Source organism: Channa argus, chromosome 5, assembly GCF_033026475.1.
Source record: "Channa argus isolate prfri chromosome 5, Channa argus male v1.0, whole genome shotgun sequence".
NCBI lineage: Eukaryota > Metazoa > Chordata > Actinopteri > Anabantiformes > Channidae > Channa > Channa argus.
In genome coordinates, this window is record NC_090201.1 from 15,993,506 (window position 1) to 16,014,816 (window position 21,311).

Below are 21,311 nucleotides of genomic sequence, written 5' to 3' on the forward strand. Positions count from 1 at the left end.
TTTATTTCACTCTCTGTTAATCATATCACGATATGAACTTCACAAATTGGATCAGTCCCTCAGAATCCTATCATATAAAATCTATGTTGTTTCTTCATTGGTTTCTTTGTCCAGTATGTGATCGTTCTTGTGGTTAGTTGACTCCTCTGATGCCAGCTGTTGCCATTCAAAGCCTCCTCACAGTGGCACAGACCCCCTACCCCCTCCCTGAAACATTGTGGCACACCACACGTACATGTTTCACCCCCTGGTGGTCTTGAATGGGCCTGGGATCATAACATCTACAGCCCTCCTGACTCCACTGCAGTGGACTAAACAGAAACAAGAGTCCTATGAAGGTTCGGATATGCACACATTTTAAATCAACATGATTTATATTAGAAAGTGGTTTTGAGCACATTAAATATACTGTAAGAGTTTTAATATACGTTGACAGACTTTTCCTGAAACAGATGGGATAGAAAATGAAAACAATTAATATGATGAGTTATGTAAATCTCCAGAGGCTTAAAGGGCAACTATGTGTCTTTTCATACAGTTGTGGGGCTTGTGAGTGAGGGAAAAACAAGAACGGGTAACAACAAAAGGGTGTGATGTCCTGAGTTTTACTCCAGAGTGTGTAGATCCAAAAACACTGGTCCTTTTATTTGGTTAATACAAACACCTTTAAAACTCACCAACTCCACTTACTAATGAAGACTTAAAGTTAAAAGTTTGATGTCTTTAAAACATCACTTCGACATCTTCAGTGTCATTTATAAGACTTGATAAAGATCCTTCAGAACCACAGCTATGTGACTTCCACCTGGAACATTTTCATCCATTACTGTAGTGAATAAAGCACGTACCAGTCGGAAAATTAACTTCAAGTACAATTGGATAAAAACCTAAAATCAGTGGAGTGCTCCTGTTTATCAGTAACTTTTGGAATAGTGTCACCACACAAGCATCTTTTACACATCAAATGATGTTTGGATTTACTTTTTATTGTAAGTGTATGTGTTTGCCAATGTCCCTTTTAAAAGTAAGGGCTCTGTTTGATCTGCAGTTAGACAGAGTGACAGTCCTTAACCTGTAGCTCTTGACTACTTAAATACTTGTACACAATCCAGAATAAATAAACTGCAGTGGAGTGATGAGGATCATAAATTCTCTCTCCTTCCTCAGTCTCTGACTCTCTGTCTCTGTCTCCCTCTTTCTTTCTCAAATATGCCTCAACATCTGTTGTCAAGTTCACATATCCTCACATGTACTCACACACCACCGCCCACAAACTGTCATGTTGGTATAGGTTGTTGTTTTTGAGTTGTGTTTTCTTCTTCATGCTTTGCCTGTACCCTTCTTGAGTACTGCAGCTCCTAGGTCAGGGTCTCTCGTGATTGCTCTCCTCCAGCCTTGTTGCTAGTCTTTATGTTATTCTGGTTTGTCCCTTCTTACCCTGCTGTCTTCTAGCTGGACTCAAGGGTAAGTGCTTCCCTGTAGCCGGCGCAGCTCAGATAATCTCTGCCGATTATCTGACAAATGCAAAGTTCTTTCTCTTCTTTCCCTCTTCTCCTATTTCACGTCTCGCTTCATGTCTTAGATATTAGCTGATAACTTTTTGTTTCTGACGACCTCAACTTGAGGATCAAAGTATAAGCATCCATTCGTGCCAGTATAGGATGCATGTATTTTATTCTAAGAACTTATTATTTGACTCAGTAATAGTTACAGATGACATATTTGTTATATGCATAATTGCCTTCTCTCTTTATCTATATTGGTGATGGGACCCCTCAGAGTAAAGCAATATGATAATGAAATGTGACAGACTATTGGGAAAGCAAATAAACCTTACATAATGAGAGCAATGTAATTTGTAAATTGAACTAATAAGTATTATGAATAATAATACATTATATTTCAAACACATGCACAAACCAATTTTTTCGTTTATTGTAATTAGAGAAAATCTAGAAAAAACATTTAAATATGGATAAACTGTCAATGATGAGTCAGTATGTGATATTATTTTTCTCAAAAAAAATTGGATCCATGAGTGAAATATGTTTTGATAATTCCAAATTGTTGATCATGCTTTACTTCAGAGGGCTTAATTGCTTAGTTGTTCTTTTTTTACTTTGAACTTTTCTCAGTGAGAGTTGGCAAATATGTATGCGGAGTATTGTGAATGCCAAAGACAAGAAGTAGCTACTGCCGCCCCTTCTTATGATAAAATACTCCGGACCCCTTTACTTCCTCCTATAGTAGCTCAGCCTGCAGATAGATGCTAGACCGGTGTTACACCTCCAGAAAGGAGAGATCTCATTCTATTTATTTTGATTGCCCTTGGTTTGCCTGAATAGGAAAACACCTGTGTCATGTGTCCATAAAAAACAGACTTTTTCATTAATTTCCCCCATCTCCCAGAGAATGATACAATTTTGCCTCAGCTTCATGCTATTTACCCATGTACTTGCACCAAATTGTATTGCTACCCTATTAGAGTTTTCCAGTAGTGGTATGCCTGTTAGTGTGCTCTGTAGAGATCATGAATACACTGCAACATAATCAAGTATTGTCAACTTGCAAATGCGTAGAACAAAGGACTGCCAAAAAATAAATAAATGCAAATTTGAAAATGGATCTGCAGATGTGCATGGCATTTAAAAGCTCAGTGAAAGTCACACTGTTCTCCAGCGTGTGATAATTGATAAATGTGTGCACAAGTACTCGTCTATTCACTTTGGTAATTTGGCAATTGTCTTCATGGTTGTCATTATCAAGAAGTTATTGTAAATTGCTATAATGTTACGTTAGTATTGAGTGTGTTCTGAGCTCAAAACTCATTTCCTCATTTAATCCAACCTAACAAGATATAGCCCACTTACTATGTGTCATAGCCCAACCCTCAGACACTTTTGTTCTCTCAGTTTCCTCCACATCACTTTCTTTGCAACTTGCCCCTGAATGAATCTTTCCTTTGTGGTCATCAATTCCCTTGTCTGACCAATGTCTTTGTCACATTTAAAGGTTTCCTACTATCCCCTAAATTTCCTTTCATCCTGTCACTGTTTCTCACCCAGCACTGGCCTCACCTCTACTGCCATTTACGATCTTCCCTCAGTCTTTTTAGATTTTATGTGTTAACTGTCCTGTGCCCATCTTGTCTTTCTTCCTCTATTTTATTCCCAATATTTTACTTTTTTACTTTTTACTTACTTTTTTAGATTTGATAGTGGTAAGCTACTCTCGTGAAGTTTACTCCCCTGAACTACGTAGGTTTCTTTTGAGCAAATTTCTAGGAATGTTCACTGCCCGCATTGCACCCTTCCCCTTTTGTATCACTGACCTAGAGGTTGACAGATGTCAGTTGTGCTCTATTTGGTACCCAGCCCCACCCAGCCTGGATCAAGCCTCCACCTCTCACCCCCAAATCATCATCACCCATGTCCAGAGGTGGGTAGAGTAGCCAAACATTGTACTCGAGTAAGAGTGGCGTTACTTCTAAATAATATTACTCAAAAAGTACTGAGTAACTGTTTGATCGTAAAGTCTGCTTTATTTTTAGAAATGGTGTAATTAGACAGACAAAAATATAAATTAATGTGCACATTTCCATATGTCACTTTTTCATAACATAAAGCTTTTGAAACCAATATCTACAGGAGGTAATGTATGGATGTTTGAACAGTTCAAACTACTTCCAGTGACAAGATTTAATGTATAGTGTGTATTCATTTGCCAAAATAACATTAGAACAAGGCAGCTTGTGTACATACGAGAAGTTTCTTTTTACCAAAAACTGTGTAGGTGCGTGTCTGGGTATGTTTGGTTAAAACATGCTTGTTGTTCACTCAGTGAAGTGACTGTTAAGCTCCAGAAGTAAATGGCTCTCAAGATTCTTGCAGTGAACAGGAGCCCTGCACGACTGAAAAGTCTCTCACAGGAAAAGAGGAGGACTCTCCTTTTCTGTGGGAGTTTATTAATTCTGTACATGCCTTCATTTTGTTTGGGTGAACCCTCTGTTGACAGAAAAAATATCAGGCTATGAGGCTTCAGGGGATTGAGCCATTAAATTAACTTATCACACATTCACTTCCATTTGTTAAAGTTAATTTAATAAAATAGTATTTGTGGTAATTTGTGGTAATGTGGTATTGTGGTTATTTCTGTAACTACGTATCCAGCAGAACTAATTTCACAAAAGTATGGTTTTTGGCTTCTAGCTTGTTCACTATTTATATATGCTTTTAACATTGCTACATTAAATAAAACAGCTAAACTTAGCATGACATGCTTCCTCAGGTTAGACGTTGAGTTTTGGTATGCTAAGCAAAACAGGCTTTATATATGAGGCCAGAGATGTTCATTCGCTTCAGTTTTAGCATTGGAGACAGTTACCTTTGCCATTTTTCCAGCGTTTTTATTCCCTGGCGGCATTTCTGGCAAAAATAAAGCATAACTTATGTGTATAATAAATGGTAAAAAATAAAAAGTAAATAAAATGTATGGTGCACTAAAACTACTCTTAGAGGTTTTTTTTTTTCAAAACGTTACTTAAATGTAACAGAGTAAATGTAACTCGTAACTACCCACCTCTGCTCATGTCAGAGACATGCCATATGTCACTCACACATAGGACATGACTCATGCATCTCTTATCTACTTCAAATCACCTTGTCCTCATCATTTTGTCTTTGACAGCTGTATTGTTTACAGAGCAAGAGTAATTATGATCCATTTAGTTACAGTATTAGATATTTTCCATTTAGGTTTCGATCGATACCCATATTTCCTGAGTTTCACCATAGTTTCATTGCAGTTTTTTTTTTTTATTACATTTGATGTTACTAATTTATTTTTCCTTGATTGAATTTTAGAGCAAGTTTAGGTTCCTTTGGTAGGGAGAAATTCAATGGCAGGCAAGGTTATAAACCAAAACCTTCCAGTAACTATAAATGGAGTTCAATCAGCAAATGTCCTGTTAATCGCATTTTTTAACATTTAAGCCTTTTTTAGAATTGTACTGTAACAATGAGTTTGCTCAGATGATCATTTGCCATATTTCTGTCTTTTTTTTACTAGCACACACTTCTATATTTGTCAGGACATTCAACTATTGCGAATGGCAGAATCTATTCAGTACTGTACATTAAAAAGAATGCATTTAATTTAATTTAGTTTCATTTAGCCGTACTTCACGTGTTCTATTTTTTTAAAGAGTTATTTAACCTGCAAAACATCCGGGAATATGACATACTAAGATGCATGCATGCACATACAATAGAAGCCCCACCGCTCTGAGCTTAGCTTCAGATTGATAGAATCTCATCCACCAAATATCTTTATGCTGTCTGACACAATGCAAGTTGACAATGTAAGCTGTCAGTGTTTATAATTTGCCCGTAGAAGTAGCCAAAATATCCCCGGTGTATCTGTGTTGTGGTGGACTTGCTGTTTGCCTGTGCCTCACTGATGCCTTCTCCTCTGAATCGTGTTATTTTCTCTGTACCTTTGGATGGATAGATGCTGACAGAGCTCAGAAACATGGCATGGATGAGTTTATCTCCGCTAACCCCTGTAGCTTTGACCACGCTTCTCTTTTTGAGATGGTGCAGCGGCTCACGTTGGACCATAGGCTCAATGACACCTTCTGCTGCTTGGTGAGTATCTTTCCACCCATTCTAACATTACCACATACTACTTTTATGTCGGTGGGCTGTTCTTGCTAGTTCATATGGAGTAATGCAGTCTCCATCTGTGTTCATGTTGTGTAGGGATGGTTCAGCCCAGGCCAAGTGTTTGTCTTGGATGAGTACTGTGCCAGGAATGGGGTTCGAGGTTGTCACAGACATTTGTGTTACCTGCGGGATCTGCTAGACAGAGCAGAAAATGGAACCATCATTGACCCCACCCTTCTTCACTACAGCTTTGCTTTTTGTGCCTCCCATGTCCATGGGAACAGGTGTGACTTCATTCCGTCTTTTAGAATAGAATAGTTCCTAAGTGACCTTGCTGATTTGAAGGCATTCAATGTCAATACATGACATTAAAAACGTCTTTAACACAGATACCAGTTGTATTGTATTTGGAGAGCTGTGCTCCATACTGTGCAGAGCAGATGGGCACACTAAGTCTGCATAAACACTGGGCAAGAATAGAATAGGGAAGTCAGTCTAATCATAAGATCCAAGGCATTTTTGTCCTTCATCTTTGTAATTTTTGCATATTTCTGTTGAGTTGTTTTTGTGTTATAATGTTACTTTTTGCAGCTTTTTGTGTTGCATGTTATGTTGTTAAATGCATATGTCTACAAATTCTCTTGTTTTCTACCATTTTTCTTTGTTTTCTTTTCTCTCTTTCTTTTGTTGCCATAGTCTCTTACTGTCCATATTATTCATCCTCCCATGCGTCCAATAAAGTCAGAGAGGGCAGCAGTTACTGGGGGCCACTGGGCTATGAGCCCCTAATATCCCCAAAGAGCTCCCAAAGCCCAGAGCCTCGCACTGCCTCTAAACGAATACGCATATTCAAGTTTAGAAAGAGAAAGGATTCCAAAATACCGCTCTGTCAAGGGCAGAAAAGGTGAGATATTGTCATTTATTTCTATGTGTAACACAGAAGCAACTCTGAAAACAAGGCTCACAATTTGTAGTCGGTTCCTGGGAAGCTAAAACTGTCGGCCAGGGTGTTTTTTTTTCTTGTCAGGTTCAGACTAGTAGTTGCATAAGTTCAACTTCTGCACGGTTTCAGCTGGGTTAAAGTATGTGGGTGTGATCCTCATAGGCCAGACGGGCTGAGCACAGTGAAAGTGGACGAGAAGGAGCGTTTTGAAGACATCAAGGAGCGGTTGCGTGTGATATTAGAAAGCCAGATTGTAAACTTCAGGTGACTGCCAACTTACTAACTGCACATTATCAATAAATCAAATCTTAAAAACCGACGCTCCTTTCCACCATAATCATGTTTCCTGTCTATATCTTCTCGTGTAGATACTGTTTCCCCTTCGGCCGTCCAGAGGGTGCACTGAAAGCCACATTATCTTTGCTGGAGAGGGTTTGTAAATAATGCAGTTGTTCCCCGCCCCGATATAACTGTGATGTAATAAAAACATGTTACATAATACCCCTTAATTGTGGCCTGTAGGTACTGATGAAGGATATTGTGACCCCAGTTCCACAAGAAGAAGTTAAAGGAGTTATCCGCAAATGTTTGGAGCAGGCTGCTCAGCTCAACTACCAGCGGATTAAAGAATATGCAAAAATTGAAGGTAACCAGAAAAACACCACATGGTCACTATTGTAGCAAAAGTGGTGATGATATAATGAAATAACATCAAACAGTGAATCATATGGTCAAAATTAAAATGTGTATGAAGTACTTTGTATATTATTTTGTATAGTTTTGTATTGGAAGTCTCAGTCGGTGGACGTTTGTGGATTAAAAGTTGAAAATGACATTGTTTTAAAGGACACAAATTTCCAGATGTTCTTTGTCTTACCTCAGTATGATATTGCAGTTGTCACTGTTGTTTATTTATTTGCACATGGTGAATTCATTTGGAATATGGTAAAAGTGTAACCATATTCCAAATGATCTGTGGCATCCCAAATTATTTGTGACAGTTTGTCGGTCCCTTTTTTGTCTCTCAGTCCAATAACTCTCTCCTTTGTTTCAGGCCTGCTTTAGCTCTGTGCTGTTCTTTAGGTCAAGTTGGCTTTTGTGTAGAGGTGTGTGAGTAAAAATGCATTCAAATCCAAAGCCCTGAAATCTGTCGATGTGCTGATCTATTATTGTGCCTTGACTATTCAAGCTGTGCAGTATCCCAGCCTCTCACATGTGATGAGTGGACTGTGAGTTCAGCTTAACTGAATGTACTATCTGACTCCCAGCTCCCAGTTGATGCACACACACCCCCTCGCACTCTTATTATTCTTATTACTTTACCTCTTACCTGTCTAATTCTTCCAGCAGACTCTGCCCGCCCTCTTTACATCCCCTGTCTTGACTTACCAGAAGCTCTCCTGTCATCTCTGTCTGTTTTCGAAGAAGACTACTACCTACCCTTCCCTGTGCCTCCCTGTCTGCTATGCTTTTTTCTCCTCTTTGCCACAGTTATCATGCTATCTGACATCTCGACTATGTGATAAGTGGCATTTTTAACAAACGAATGCTGGGATTGAATGCCTACAAACCAGCATCAGACACCTGCATGTGCTTTGAGATGTAATATTATGGCCTTTCTTTATTGGCATGAATAACATATTAAAAATTACATTAGTGACGAAAAATTTCATAATGTCTTAGTCATTCTCCTTGTCTTTTTTTTTTAGTACATTCATTAAATGCTTTGACGTGCACTTTGCATATTTACGTAGAGAGAACTCTGATGTTGTTTATGCCTTGAAAGAAATCGCTCTGGGTGCTAAAGATACTAAGGAAACAAACCTTATTATCTTGCAATGTGAGTTTACTTCCCACTGTCCTTGTGAGGCAAATAGTTCGAAACAAGCCAAACATTTGGCTTTACTTCTGGGCCTCCTGCCCAGCAGAAAGCCCGTTTTCCGTCAGCCTCTCACCTCTAGCCTTCCCACCTCTGACCCCAGCCTCTTGCATGCCCCAATCCTTTTTTATAGGAAAAAAGAGGGAAATGTATGAGCACCCTGTCTTCTGCTTGGCGTCTCAAGTGATGGATTTAACCATCCGTGAGTACCTTCATCATCATCTCCCCAGTCTTTCTCCTTTCACTCTTTCACCTCATCCCCCTTATGCTTCTTCCCTTTCTTCAGAGATGTTGTGCCTGCCATGTTTTATTTTATCTGTGCCTTTTGTCTGTGAGAGTGAGTGGGGAGCTCTGAGAGATCTGAGCAGTACCACACTGAATCAGTGGGGGTCCTTTTTTTAGTACCATCTGTTTGCGATGGACATGAATGAGCAGTCTGGTCTGTAAGCTTTTTTCTTTTGGTTGGATGCTCATCCTTTGACTTGAATGCATTTTTACATTGCTTACATTATTATCTCCCTCAGTCATTCGGTCTGATCATGTGTCAGTAGTGTGATGTGCTGAACAGGTAGGCTTTTTTTACCTACTGTGAATCCAGAGACAGTGAAGGAACATCTGCCAACAGAGCTATTAATAGGCATAGGGTGTATGGATTTAACAGCTCCTGTTTTTGTTTTAATGTGATTAAGATCAACTCAAGTCACTCAGCGTGTTTGTGTGTCCTACCTGTTTACGACAGTCTGAGCTTTTTTCTGTTTGTTAACAAACATCTTATCACTATTTAATTTCTTATTTTCCACAGGCTAATGTTTCAGTGTTTCTGTTTTTACTGTATGTTTGTGACATTTGTCTGTTGCCTAGAAACCTCAGTCCCTGGAGCTGAAAACATCTCAGCAGATTCCCTGAAAGGGTCACATGATGATGAATAACAACTCTGAGCTTTCCCCCTGTAACGTGAAAATAACCCTAAAAGCGTGCAACTTCTAAACATCTCATCTTTATCTTTTCTCTCCCCTTTTCTCGCTGAAGTTGAGAAAGGTCAAAAGGATCAAAAGGATCCAGGTGAACTCATGTTTAGCTTGTGGTCCAGTGACAGTGCACACATATATGTACATGTATACACACACACACTCACAAAGAATCTACCCACATCACACATTTTATCAGTAGATACAGTGCATATGCATGAAAACACTGTAGCTATAGTACATATTTTATACAATATATTAAACCCACTTTTACTATGCATTCTCAAATGTCTTGGCATTTTTAGGCATTTGTTTTTATAAAACACATACTGTGGAGATTGTATTATTTCATATTGTTCCAGATGTTGTATCAGACTGTTTACTTTGTTCTGGAAGCTTTATGTCCATCCAGCTCAGAATCAATCACATTGAATTCACAGAATGATTTTGTGGGCAGGGATGTTGTGGCTGAAACATTTATATTCTTGCATGAAGATTTATAATACAATCTCCTCTGAAAAAGAATAAGTTTCATATTTGCCTAATTAAAGAGACATAAGCAACACTCATCATCAAATGCAACATAAATAGCATATATTTAATAAAACGTCATACTTTGGGTAATTTAATTGTAACCTTATGATCACACATTTAAATTAGGTTTGCTTCTTATTTAAGATACATAAACAGTCAGTGCATCCAAAAAGCTGTTTCCTACTTCTGTGGTATGTAGTCATGAATATTATTATATAATATACTTTACAAAGAGTCTTCAACAACTATCAATAAGCCTTTGTAGCTGGTTTCACATAGCTGCCATTTCTCAAACGAAGTTGAAGTGAAAATAAATAGTTTGCATGGTTAAAAATCACCTCTTGTAAACAAGATGAACTGACTCTTTAAAATTCCACAGTAGTCAAACAGATTGTAACTCGAGTGTTTTTCGTTTGAACAAATCAGTCAGTCATATTAGCTGCCCAAGCTCTGCTTTACACAACATTATGACCATAGAGTTGTTCCTGCAATACAAATTGATATCTATCCATTAATGTGAATTAAAAGTCCCTTAAGATAATGTATTATCACACTCTATAGATGTTTCGATTTCACCTAATGATAAACTATGACTGAGAATTGAACACATAACCCGAAGTGGCAGATTTGGTAAAAATGCTATTTAGTGAAGACTCACAAATATCAACATGAAATAATTTGGCTTGAGTTGATACATAGAAAATTTGAAAAATGCAGTAGGTTATTAAAATCGTTGTGAAATCAGAAAATACTCCAATTAGAACTGCAGTCTTAGAACCACCACTGTTTCATGTAGAGTTACGTATTTGTGTGCTTTTGATTTCAGATTTGTGTAGCCATTCACGACCATGTTCAAAAATATGCATATCATTCTACATACTCGCATTCTTTAAATTTTTCTCTTTCATAACGTGTTATCAGATTATTGTGTCAGCAAAGATACAAGCCAGTGATTTGGAGCTTTTGCAAATTGTAGTCCAGAGACGTGTGTCACTAATTGAAGAAGGGCAAAAACAGCTTTTAGTGGATGGAATATCACACTGTAAAAATATCCATTAAACCAATTAATTGATGACTCTCAATGACTAAAATATTTATTTTTTTAGTTTAGCATTTACCGAATACATTGCATTTTATGTGGTATTGTTCAGAGATTTTATTTTTTAAATAAAATTAGATTGGTAATGCATGTCAATAGTATCTAAAAAATTCCTACAGATATTAGGTGTTTTCGAGTTACTTGTAAAAATAATTATGATTACATTTTTTTAGTTTATACAAAAATTTTTGTAGAGCTACTTGCTAAAGGATTGGTACTGTACTTTGTTGGAAATTCCACTTTATAGTTACCCAAGCAGTGAGTAAGACCAATTACGAATGTTGATTTTAGATTTTGGTTGGGAAAAAAGTGTAGGCTGCATATACCTTGAAATCAACTTGCAGTTAAAATTATAAAAAAATTATTTATTTATTTATTTATTTTAATGAGTAATGGAGTTATTTTTACAGTGTGGGTGCAGTGAGTGTTTTTGACCACCAGACCATCAGTATGACTTCACAATATGCATGTTTATGATGCCACATTGCACCTCCATCTCAGTGCCACTATTCTTGTGCCTGATACAACAACATTAGTTTGATTACCCTACAAATGCATCATTTCTGTTGCTTTATTTCATGCAGCCCAAAATGCTTATAAATAAGAACACGTTTTACTTGTTTAGGGGTATGATAGATAAACATCACAGTGTAAGCACTGTGTTTAAACTTGTATTAAGCAGACAAAAATATAGACAGGAAAAATCTTTTGAATAGTCATAAAAAATCCCCCTGGAATCCTTCTGTGTGCTTGACTAACCACTCATCCCTCACCCTCATCCTTTTGTCTCAGAGAACGTAGGCCGCTTAGTCACGCCTGCCAAAAAGCTGGAGGAAACAATTCGCCTGGCGGAGTTAGTCATAGAGGTCCTCCAGCAGAACCAGGAACACCATGCGGAGGTGAGTGAGAACCCTCTCCTCCTCTCCTCCTCAAAACACTTTCCCTCTATACTCTCACTCTTATCTCACTCCCCCCCCCCCACAGCAGAGAGCTAGTCTTATTATCGGCCTTCTATAAATAAAGCTGCTTTCATCTATTGGTCGCAAAATAAAACACAGAAAAAAATAAAATTATTTCATAGATGAATTTAATTTAGGATGCTTTAATTGGTGTTCAACAGACCATGGTTACATTGAGTCAGAGCGCTGTGTTTGAGTAGAGCCTGTAAATGAGATAGAAAATGAAATAATGTGTGCAGCCCTTTCCTCTGATCACAGTTCCTAGCTCACTGTTGCAACGTACAACAAAAGCCGTTGAAAGGTGGTTTCATGGTATTCCTGGTAGTCCAGACAATAATACAGGCTAAGCCCCCATTACTTGTGTTTTTTTGCGCCGTCGTACAGTATTATTGTGTGAAATTTCCATTTTGCCACAATTAGAAACCAAAGTAACCAGTGTGGAAAAAGTAATTAGATTGTTTCCTTAAATAAATGTACCAATACAACGATGTAAAACACCCCATTACAAGTTAGAGTTCTGCATTCACATCCTACCTGACTAGTAAGACAGAAATACTATAAACATTTAATCTATCTAAGCATTGTCTAAATCTACAATGCATTGTACAAGTAACATGAAAAAGTATGTGAACCTGCTGGTTTTGTGCATTAATTGGTCATAAAATACAATCTTCATCTTCATCTTAATCAAACACAATTATACACAATGTGCTTAGCTAATAACACAAAAGTATTTGACTGTCTTGTGGTCTTTGCACATAAGCTATATTGATTGATTAAAGTTTGCAGTCTGACTGACCCATTCCAAAAGATGGAGAGGGAGTGAATTTATCCCAGTCTTAGGGTCCTGGTTCTGCTCCATCACCCAGCTTCTACTGAGCCACCTTGATTCTATCCAGTAGGATACTGTACTTTGTCAGTTTTGAGAATTAAATTTCCCCTCCATGATGCCAAGCTTTCCAGGCTGTGAAGCAGCAACGCAACCTCAAATCATGTATCTATACTGTACTTCATGATGTTTTCATGTTGTTATGTGGTCCCTTTTTCCTTTCCAAACAGTTCAACCTTATTTTTTTAAGTCCACAGAACATTATCACTTTAGCATTGTGAAGTGTCAGGGAGTCTTTTTTGGGAGGTTTTTGCTGCTAAACAGTTATTATTTGATGATTCACTTACTATTTACAGCAGCACTGTGCATCTTTAATGAGTGTATTGAATAAAGACAATATCATAATCCTTTGGTCTTATTAGCTTGCACCTTGTGTTTCTCCATAGTTAGGCAAAAATCACATCACATTTTTCTGGGTTAGGGGTAATTACTGCACAAAACCAGGTAATAGTAAAGAGTTTATATGTTTTTCTTGGCACTGTATAATAAAAATGTTTAGTGTTTTTTAAATTAACAATCGTAATTTTTAATGTTACTAGCAACTGTAGATATCTAATTACGCTAGTGGAGTAAAAATTACATTACATTCATTTACTTAATAAGGTTCCACTACTGAAAATAGCTTATCTCATCCCTTTAAGCTACTTGTAACAGTGGGCTGATAGAAAGCATGATGCACATGTGTAGCTGTGTAGATCTGTAGGTGATCCACTGTGATCTTAGAATATGCAGATAAAGCAGATTTATTCTATCTCTCTGAATATGCTTGACAGGCGGCAGTCACAAGTTCTGGAGATCAATCGGTACAGTATTTTTATTTCTTTTTCTTCTTCAGTCCTCATCACGACCCTCCCTGTTTGGCATGTGCGCCACTATGGCAAGAGGCAACTTTCTAGGCAGAGATGCTGTAGGAATGGGTGGGACTGTAGGCATAGTAAGAGTGCAAACTTGTATAAAAAGCAAAGGGCACTGTAACTTGCACAACATAATTGTGATCATAAAGCATGTTCATCGGGCCATACAGAGGTTTCCTTTCTCTCCAAGCATGCTGAACCAGTAAATACCCCAAAGTATGCTCCATGTGAATCTTTTAAAGTTTGATCCACCATAAGCATTTGTTTCCCCTCCATTCAATGATTAATTTCACAGTCTGCATTCGTTCAGGCATTACTCTCCCCAGCTTCTCCTTTTCCATCCCTCTCTGCTGTCTTTTCTTAGTTTACAAAACCTACAAAAAAGAAAATAAATCCCTCAAAAGTACATTACTGTTTTGTACATCTTCCTGTTTTCTTACTGTCATGTGATTGGTGACTGCCCAATCAGGGAAAAGAGGTATGTAGTCCAGTTGAATGAGAAACTCCCCTAATGCTCTGTGCATGTCCAGTAGATGATGTGACATCTCCTTGCCCCTCAGCATCAGTACACTTACTCAGGATCGGGTTTTTGACACAGTTGCATTGATACAGCACTATAGTCTGTCTGGCTGAACACTGGGTCTGCTGTTACTCTCAGGGTCCTGTTTGTATCCCTCAACCACTATCAAAGGTTGGAGGCCTCTCCGCCTGGTGACCTTTGAGCATTTACCGCTTCTTCACCTGCTGGAAACTTTTACAGTCCTTCCCTTTAGTCCCCCCTGTAAAATGAGTATGTCTCCTTGAATGTGGTGGAGAAAAGCTTTGTTTGCTGCCTGTTTTTTTAACATTAGAAATATCAACTTTTAATTATTGCGAGTGGGCAGGTAAGTAAACAGGTAAGTAAGGTTTGGCTGCCCCTGTGGTGGTTAAACAAGCTGGGATAATAACTAAAAAGGTTAACGCATGCAATAAGATTTGGAAGGATTAAGCTTCATTTACTGAACTTGGCAACTTGTTATACTGAATGATAAGCAAATAAGTCAAGCCAAGACTGCTAGCAAAGCAACTATTGCACTTCTGTTGTCAAACGACAAGGAAATCCTGACTGTGTTGAAAACGATCAGCTGAATTCCAGAGACATACTTAACTAATTGGAACAGACACACTCCGACACTAGAGATGCTGTGTGCTGCAGTCTTTGGTGTGCCTAGACGAAGATGTGCATGAGTCACATTCACATCTAGTGTGTGATGGGTTTGACAGTGATGTGAATGATGGGCCCCCCTCATCCCTTGGCTTGAGGAAAACAGCATGCAGGAAGCTCAACATCTGCATGTAAAAAGCACCTGTAAATCGATAGATTTTGTCATGAAGATGACATGAAACAAACATGTAACCCTTCTGTGTTCCTCTATTGCTAATTTACACGTATGGTGTAATTAATCTCACTAGGTATCCATAAACACAAAGGTCTCTATTTGACAACACCGGATATCTAAACTTGAAACATCAATGTTTGACATTTGTGAAACACACTTATTTGCTTTCTTGCAGGTTTCAATGAGGAGATTGATGTGACTTATTGTGTTGCGATTGTTAGCCTATCTATAGGCTATAGGAAACTCACACCCTGACTCTGTCCAAAGATAAAGGAACTGGCACCTCTTACTATTTAACTTCTTAGCCAGGTGCAGTCACTAAATGCACCAAAGCCTGTATAGTTGGCACATTGTTTTTGTACAAATAGTAAGAAGTCATCTGTGAGCTCTAAAGCTCATATTTAAAAGATTTAAGTAGAAGCAGAAGTAAAGAGACACAAGTACTGTCAATCTTCTCATTCAGCTCTTGTTAGGAAAGGAAATAAACGCTCTCCAAATAACTATATTACATCAGTGGTATATTTCCTTTTAATACCAACAAGCTCCAGTTGTTTGTGTATTACTCCCTCGTTCCTGCTCTTTCCTCCTCATGTGCTCCCTGTATCTACAAACAGGAGATATGATTCACCTGCTTCCTTTCCCTCCTAATGTGTCTCTAGGCATTTGCATGGTGGACAGACCTCATGGTGGAGCATGCAGAAAACTTCCTGGCCCTTTATGCCATTGACATGGATGCCGCTCTGGAGATCCAATCACCTGAGAGCTGGGACAGCTTCCCTCTCTTCCAGCTGCTCAATGACTTCCTTCGGACAGACTGTAAGCTTCTGCACTTTTCTCATATTTATTTTACAGCCACTTCGGGTATTACTATGCCTGAACACAGACACTAATATCTTTCTATTGCTTCCTCTTATTGCCCAGATCATCTGTGCAATGGAAAGTTCCACAAACACCTTCAGGATCTGTATGCTCCTCTGGTGGTTAGATATGTGGATCTGATGGAGTCCTCCATCGCACAGTCAATTCACAAGGGCTTTGAGCGAGAGTCCTGGGAGCCTGTAAAGTAAGGATCCTCCATTTTTATAGCTAGGCTGTAGGATGGTTGAAGATGCAAGGCTTTTCTATTCAGATGAAAGACTGACTGTGTGTAGGCTGAGAAATCTGGGAGAGCAGCTGTAATGTTCACCCAAGCTTCCTGTAGGTTCACCTTTAAAGAATGAGCCAAGAGTGGGCTGAATAACCTATTTTTTTCAGTGAAAGAAATAGGTTATTTATTCTGAAAATAGTCTTTGACTAATGTGTGTGTCTTAGCAATTGCTGTCTGACACATTGGGGTCAGGGCAACACCTAATATTTCAGTTGTTTTGTTTTGTGAACTAACCTTCATAATGTGTGCTTTGACATGTTGCCAGAAACTCTGGGCTTCCAGTCTGTTATGTTGCTGTTACGTTTTATGTGTTGTGGCTTCCACACTTCTGCTTTCACATTTTTATTGCTTAAGATTATATACATGCATACATATATAAGATTTATTGAGGTAAAAGAAACTAAAATCAATTTTTTTCTCGTTTTTGTTTTCAGTATCATGTTTCTTCTTACTTTACTGCATTTGATACAGTATATGTGTGCATCCTGGGTCCAGTGTCATTTACACTGTAGGTTTTTCTGTACAATGTGCGTCTGACAGTTACTGTCGGCCTTGTTCTATGTGCTTCTCTACATTCCTGTCTTTACCTAATTTCAGATTTTATGTTATTTTTATGATGAGTCTTACATTGCTTTTTTTGCAGCTCCCACACCACTGTTATGGATACTTTTTTTTCTTTTTGTCTGTCTTCTCTGCAGGAGTTTAACAAGTAATCTGCCCAATGTGAATCTACCAAATGTGAACCTCCAAATTCCCAAAGTACCAAATCTGCCAGTGCCAGTAGCAGGACTATCAGTTAACCTTCCACAAATGCCTAGCTTTTCTACTCCGTCATGGATGGCTGCTATATATGACTCTGAGTGTGTATTCAACTAGTTTACTTTAGAAATATTTATGCAAGCAGAGACTGCCTTGGTATGAAGATGCCCTGAGATAAACATTATTTTAAAATGAGACAAAGCTTAAAGAAATGTACAGCAACGTGTTATTTGTAGCTTTGAAGTTGATTTAAAAACAAAACAAAAAGTAACACAATAACTTCTAGTATAGTTTGTCTCATGAGCACATACCGTTCATGTTCATGCCAAGGCCTCTCGAAGAGGTGTTAGAGTAGTCGGGGTTCTGTATTCTTAAATGAGAGTCTGAAACACTCTCATTTGTCTCAACATGCATGCTGTTGAGCTGAGGTGTGGAGATACAGGCCAAAACGTAAAAAATAAATGCACATTTGGTGATTTGCTGTGAAGAAAGATAAACAATATGTCCTGATTTGACAACATTTGAAAGTCAAGACCTTAATTCTACAAAAGATGTATCTCCCCAGAATTGTTGTCCGCAGACATTCACTGTAGTGATTTTTAGCGTACTGTAGATTGTACGTGGCCGTAGGTTTATCTCTGACCTTGACCACCTGCTAGTAGTCTGATTGGGACAGTAGAAGGTGGGTTGGATTGGGGATGAGAATGTGCAGAGGCTTGGAGGCTGGTGTTTAGACCTCAGCGTTTTATCACCTTCTCGTCTTTACTCCACATGTTTCCTGTGGCATCTTCCCGATCAGCTTTACTCAGGATGACCAAAAAGGTCTGCATGGTCTGTACAATAATTCTTTCAGGGGCCCCACCAGCCTGGGGACATGGATGTTGAGAGAGGGCCTAGAGTCCATTTAAGCTCTTGTAGAAACAGACCATAAACGTCATTTTTACGTGCCCTCCCTCACTGCTCCATTCCCTTCTCTTTTTTGTCTTGACACAGTGTGATTAGCTGCTGTATCCGCAGTGACCTAACCTGCATGTGGCCACTTCACATCCCAGTCAATAATCATACTCTGCAGCATGGTTATTGATTTATGACAGTAAAGCCTGCCCGCTCCTGTCACCCATACACTGACTGTCCAGAAACACCCAAACAAACAGGAATTGAAACTCAAGAACCAGTCAGTATATGGTCAGAGTAAAATTGAACGCTGTTTAGGTGTAGAGGAACTGCATCCTTCTCTGCATCTCCCACAACACTCCCACAACTCCCTCCCACCCTTTGACTCCCCCTCTGCCTAATGACCTTGCTCTTCTGACCTGTGTGTGTGCATGTGTGTGTGTGTTCGGGTCGTTGGCAGTAATGGCTCTGGGACGTCAGAGGACCTCTTTTGGAAGCTGGACGCCCTCCAGACTTTTATCAGGGACCTGCACTGGCCCGAGGAGGAGTTTGCCAAACACCTCGAGAGTCGCATCAAGCTTATGTCGAGCAACATGATCGAGAACTGCGTCAAGCGGTGTGTTACTGTGCATAAAAAGAAGACAGACTGATCAACAGAAGTGCCTAGAGGCACCAAATGTTGAGAATAAACGGTTTACTGCTTATTTTATATTACAGTGCATATAAATGTTTCACTCATATTGCAGCACCAGGATGGCATTTGAGTCCAAGCTGGCAAAGAGCAGCAAGTCCACAGATTTCCGCATTTCTCCAACATTATGCACTATGTTCAATGTGATGGTGGATGCTAAGGACCAGTCAGCTAAATTATGTGCAATGGAGATAGGCCAAGAGGTAAGAACTTCACCTGGGACAGTGTCCACATGTTAAAATGACATTACATGACACCTTTTGTTGAAAATGCCCCCACCCTCTCTTTTTTATAAATCAGAAACAGTTCCACTCACAAATAGACGATCTGATTGAGGAAAGTGTCAGGGATATGATCCAGCTGCTTGTTGCAAAGGTACAACAGTACATCATCTGTAATAGTACTTTATTAATTTGTCAGTGGATCTGAAGAAATGGGAAACTGTTCAGTTATTTACGATTGTATACTTTGTTTCTCAGTTTGTTTGCATTCTGGAGGGCGTGTTGGCCAAGATTTCCAGATATGATGAAGGCACTCTCTTCTCCTCATTCCTCTCATTCACGGTGAGATGGACTTTAGAATAATTTAGTAATATGTAAGAATGCCTCTCAGAGCTCAGTGCTTTTCTAAGTACACAGTTTCTTTCCTAATTTTGTCAATTTTTTTCGTTCTTCTATTTCTTCAGTATTTATTTCACTGGTACTGCTGTATCAAATTGACACTAGTATCAAGCATATTAAAAAGATTTCCAGCCCTAATGAAATCAGTATTTTTTTCTGTATATAAACTCTCTGCCTTTGTTTGACACTTATGTTCTGGTTTCAGGTGAAAGCTGCCTCAAAATATGTGGATGTACCTGTAAGTTTAATAGCGTCCTACTGTACCATGCTGTTTGCTCATTTGCTCATTCAGTTGAAGAGAATGAAGTGAATTTTAATCCACCTTTCTGTGCTTCTTTTCTGCCTTTTTGGTGACGATGATTTGTGAAACATTCATAGCTGTATCTAATTTCAATCTTCTATTTCTCTCCTGTTTGCTGACTCTGTTTGTTTCTGTTTTACAGAAACCTGGAATGGATGTGGCTGATAGCTATGTGACCTTTGTGCGCCACTCTCAGGATATTCTTCGTGATAAGGTCAATGAGGAGGTGTATATAGAAAGGTTATTTGATGTAAGTAAGATGCCTTCTCCTCCTCACAAGCAGGGGAGGGGCCTTCCAAAATGTGGCAAAACAACAGGGCAGAGAGGGATAAGTCCCATTTTGAGACCAGGCAAAGTGTTTCATTTTGGCAGAAAAGGCTTTTCTGATTCTATAGCCCTTCTTGTCTTTTCTCTTTTTCTCTGTCTCTCTTCTCTCTGAACCTTAGCTGCTGCCCTCTGCATTCTGGTGTGCATTGCCACAGTGCTTTTGGGCCTTTGTGTATTAAAAAATACGTAAACTTTTATTTACAAAGAGTCCATCAAAGCATCCCCAAGGATTATCTAAAGCAGTGCTCTCTAGAAAGATAACAAGTATCCACAGTGAAAATAAGCCTGCATACTGACTTATATTTTTAGTCAACCACGTTAACCTGCGCCTTTGGATACTTTCCTCATAAATCATGTCAACTTTCTTGACAAATGACACTCAACCCTGCTGGCCCAGTCCACATGGAGGAACCCATGCAGTTTTTCTATGTCAACTGAAAATGCAGGGTCTAGGATGCTCTGCTTGATGGGCCTGGGTGACATAATGACGTCAAACTCAGAGGCTGACATGTCAAACACCCTCGGTCAGTTAGAGCAGTGGTTCCCAACCTGGGGGTGAAAACCCAGATAAGGAGAAAAATCTGAGAGGTTGTGACATTTTTCCATGCAAACAACATTTCTGTTACATAATCTGCTTTATAAAATTTTGTTTCTTTTTTGGTGTGATCTATGTCTACAGCAGCCTGTTGCACCAGTGTGAGGTTAAGGTCAGCACTAAGTTTCATACTAAAATCTCTGCTTTGTATCACTTACTTATTAAACTACAATTTAACTGAATCAGCCAAAATGGAAATATTGTAGCAGGGTGTTTTCTGTATTTTGATTATATTACAGAAAGAGAAACTTCTAAGTAATAACCACAAAAGATTAATTAAAGAAGTAATGTAAATGACCATGTGTATCAATCAATATTTGTCTGCATCTTTCATAATTCACCAAATTATGAAACCAGCATTATTGATCAAAGTTACATTCTTGAACAAATTATTATTTGTTTAGAAACAACTACCCATTTGAACTTCCTGTTTTGATCACTGCCAATATTTACTTCCCTCTCATGTGACATAAAGAAAAGGAATTAAGAAAACCTGAATATTTACATCCATAATTCCTCCATACAGAGGAACACAATGCCACACACATTTTTTTTAATTTTATTTGTCTTGTTTCTGTTACGTTTTACTAAATTATAATATATGGTAATAAACTCCCTACTCCCTTTAATGTGTTCAGACATATGTGGTGCAGCAGCCTGCAGGACTGTAAAAGGCATTAAAATGAAGCCGTGTGAGATGAAACATCCCTCTCTGGTTAAAATGCTCACAGTTCACACGCGGGTGATGCTGGATCACGAGGAGCGACCGTAAAGGTTGGGAACCAGTGTGTCAGAGGGTGAAGAGAGCAC

General features: G+C 38.7%; 1 protein-coding gene across 9 annotated transcripts in view; it reads left to right on the forward strand.

Moving 5' to 3' along the window:
- The window catches only part of cadpsb (Ca2+-dependent activator protein for secretion b), a 62,646-nt gene that overhangs the window by 36,353 nt on the left and 4,982 nt on the right, over positions 1–21,311 (forward strand). The window contains exons 12-28 of one of the 9 annotated variants that reach the window (XM_067505822.1): positions 5,509–5,645; positions 5,760–5,947; positions 6,769–6,870; positions 6,975–7,038; positions 7,129–7,252; positions 8,619–8,687; positions 11,879–11,985; positions 13,708–13,737; positions 15,827–15,983; positions 16,089–16,230; positions 17,013–17,174; positions 18,428–18,583; positions 18,714–18,861; positions 18,959–19,033; positions 19,138–19,221; positions 19,484–19,516; positions 19,722–19,829. In XM_067505822.1, the coding sequence (XP_067361923.1) occupies positions 5,509–5,645; positions 5,760–5,947; positions 6,769–6,870; positions 6,975–7,038; positions 7,129–7,252; positions 8,619–8,687; positions 11,879–11,985; positions 13,708–13,737; positions 15,827–15,983; positions 16,089–16,230; positions 17,013–17,174; positions 18,428–18,583; positions 18,714–18,861; positions 18,959–19,033; positions 19,138–19,221; positions 19,484–19,516; positions 19,722–19,829 (1,886 nt within the window). Of the gene's footprint in view, positions 1–5,508; positions 5,646–5,759; positions 5,948–6,768; positions 6,871–6,974; positions 7,039–7,128; positions 7,253–8,618; positions 8,688–9,514; positions 9,548–11,878; positions 11,986–13,707; positions 13,738–15,826; positions 15,984–16,088; positions 16,231–17,012; positions 17,175–18,427; positions 18,584–18,713; positions 18,862–18,958; positions 19,034–19,137; positions 19,222–19,483; positions 19,517–19,721; positions 19,830–21,311 lie in introns of all 9 variants that reach the window. The other 8 variants (XM_067505826.1, XM_067505830.1, XM_067505823.1 and 5 more) reach the window with 8 other exon arrangements.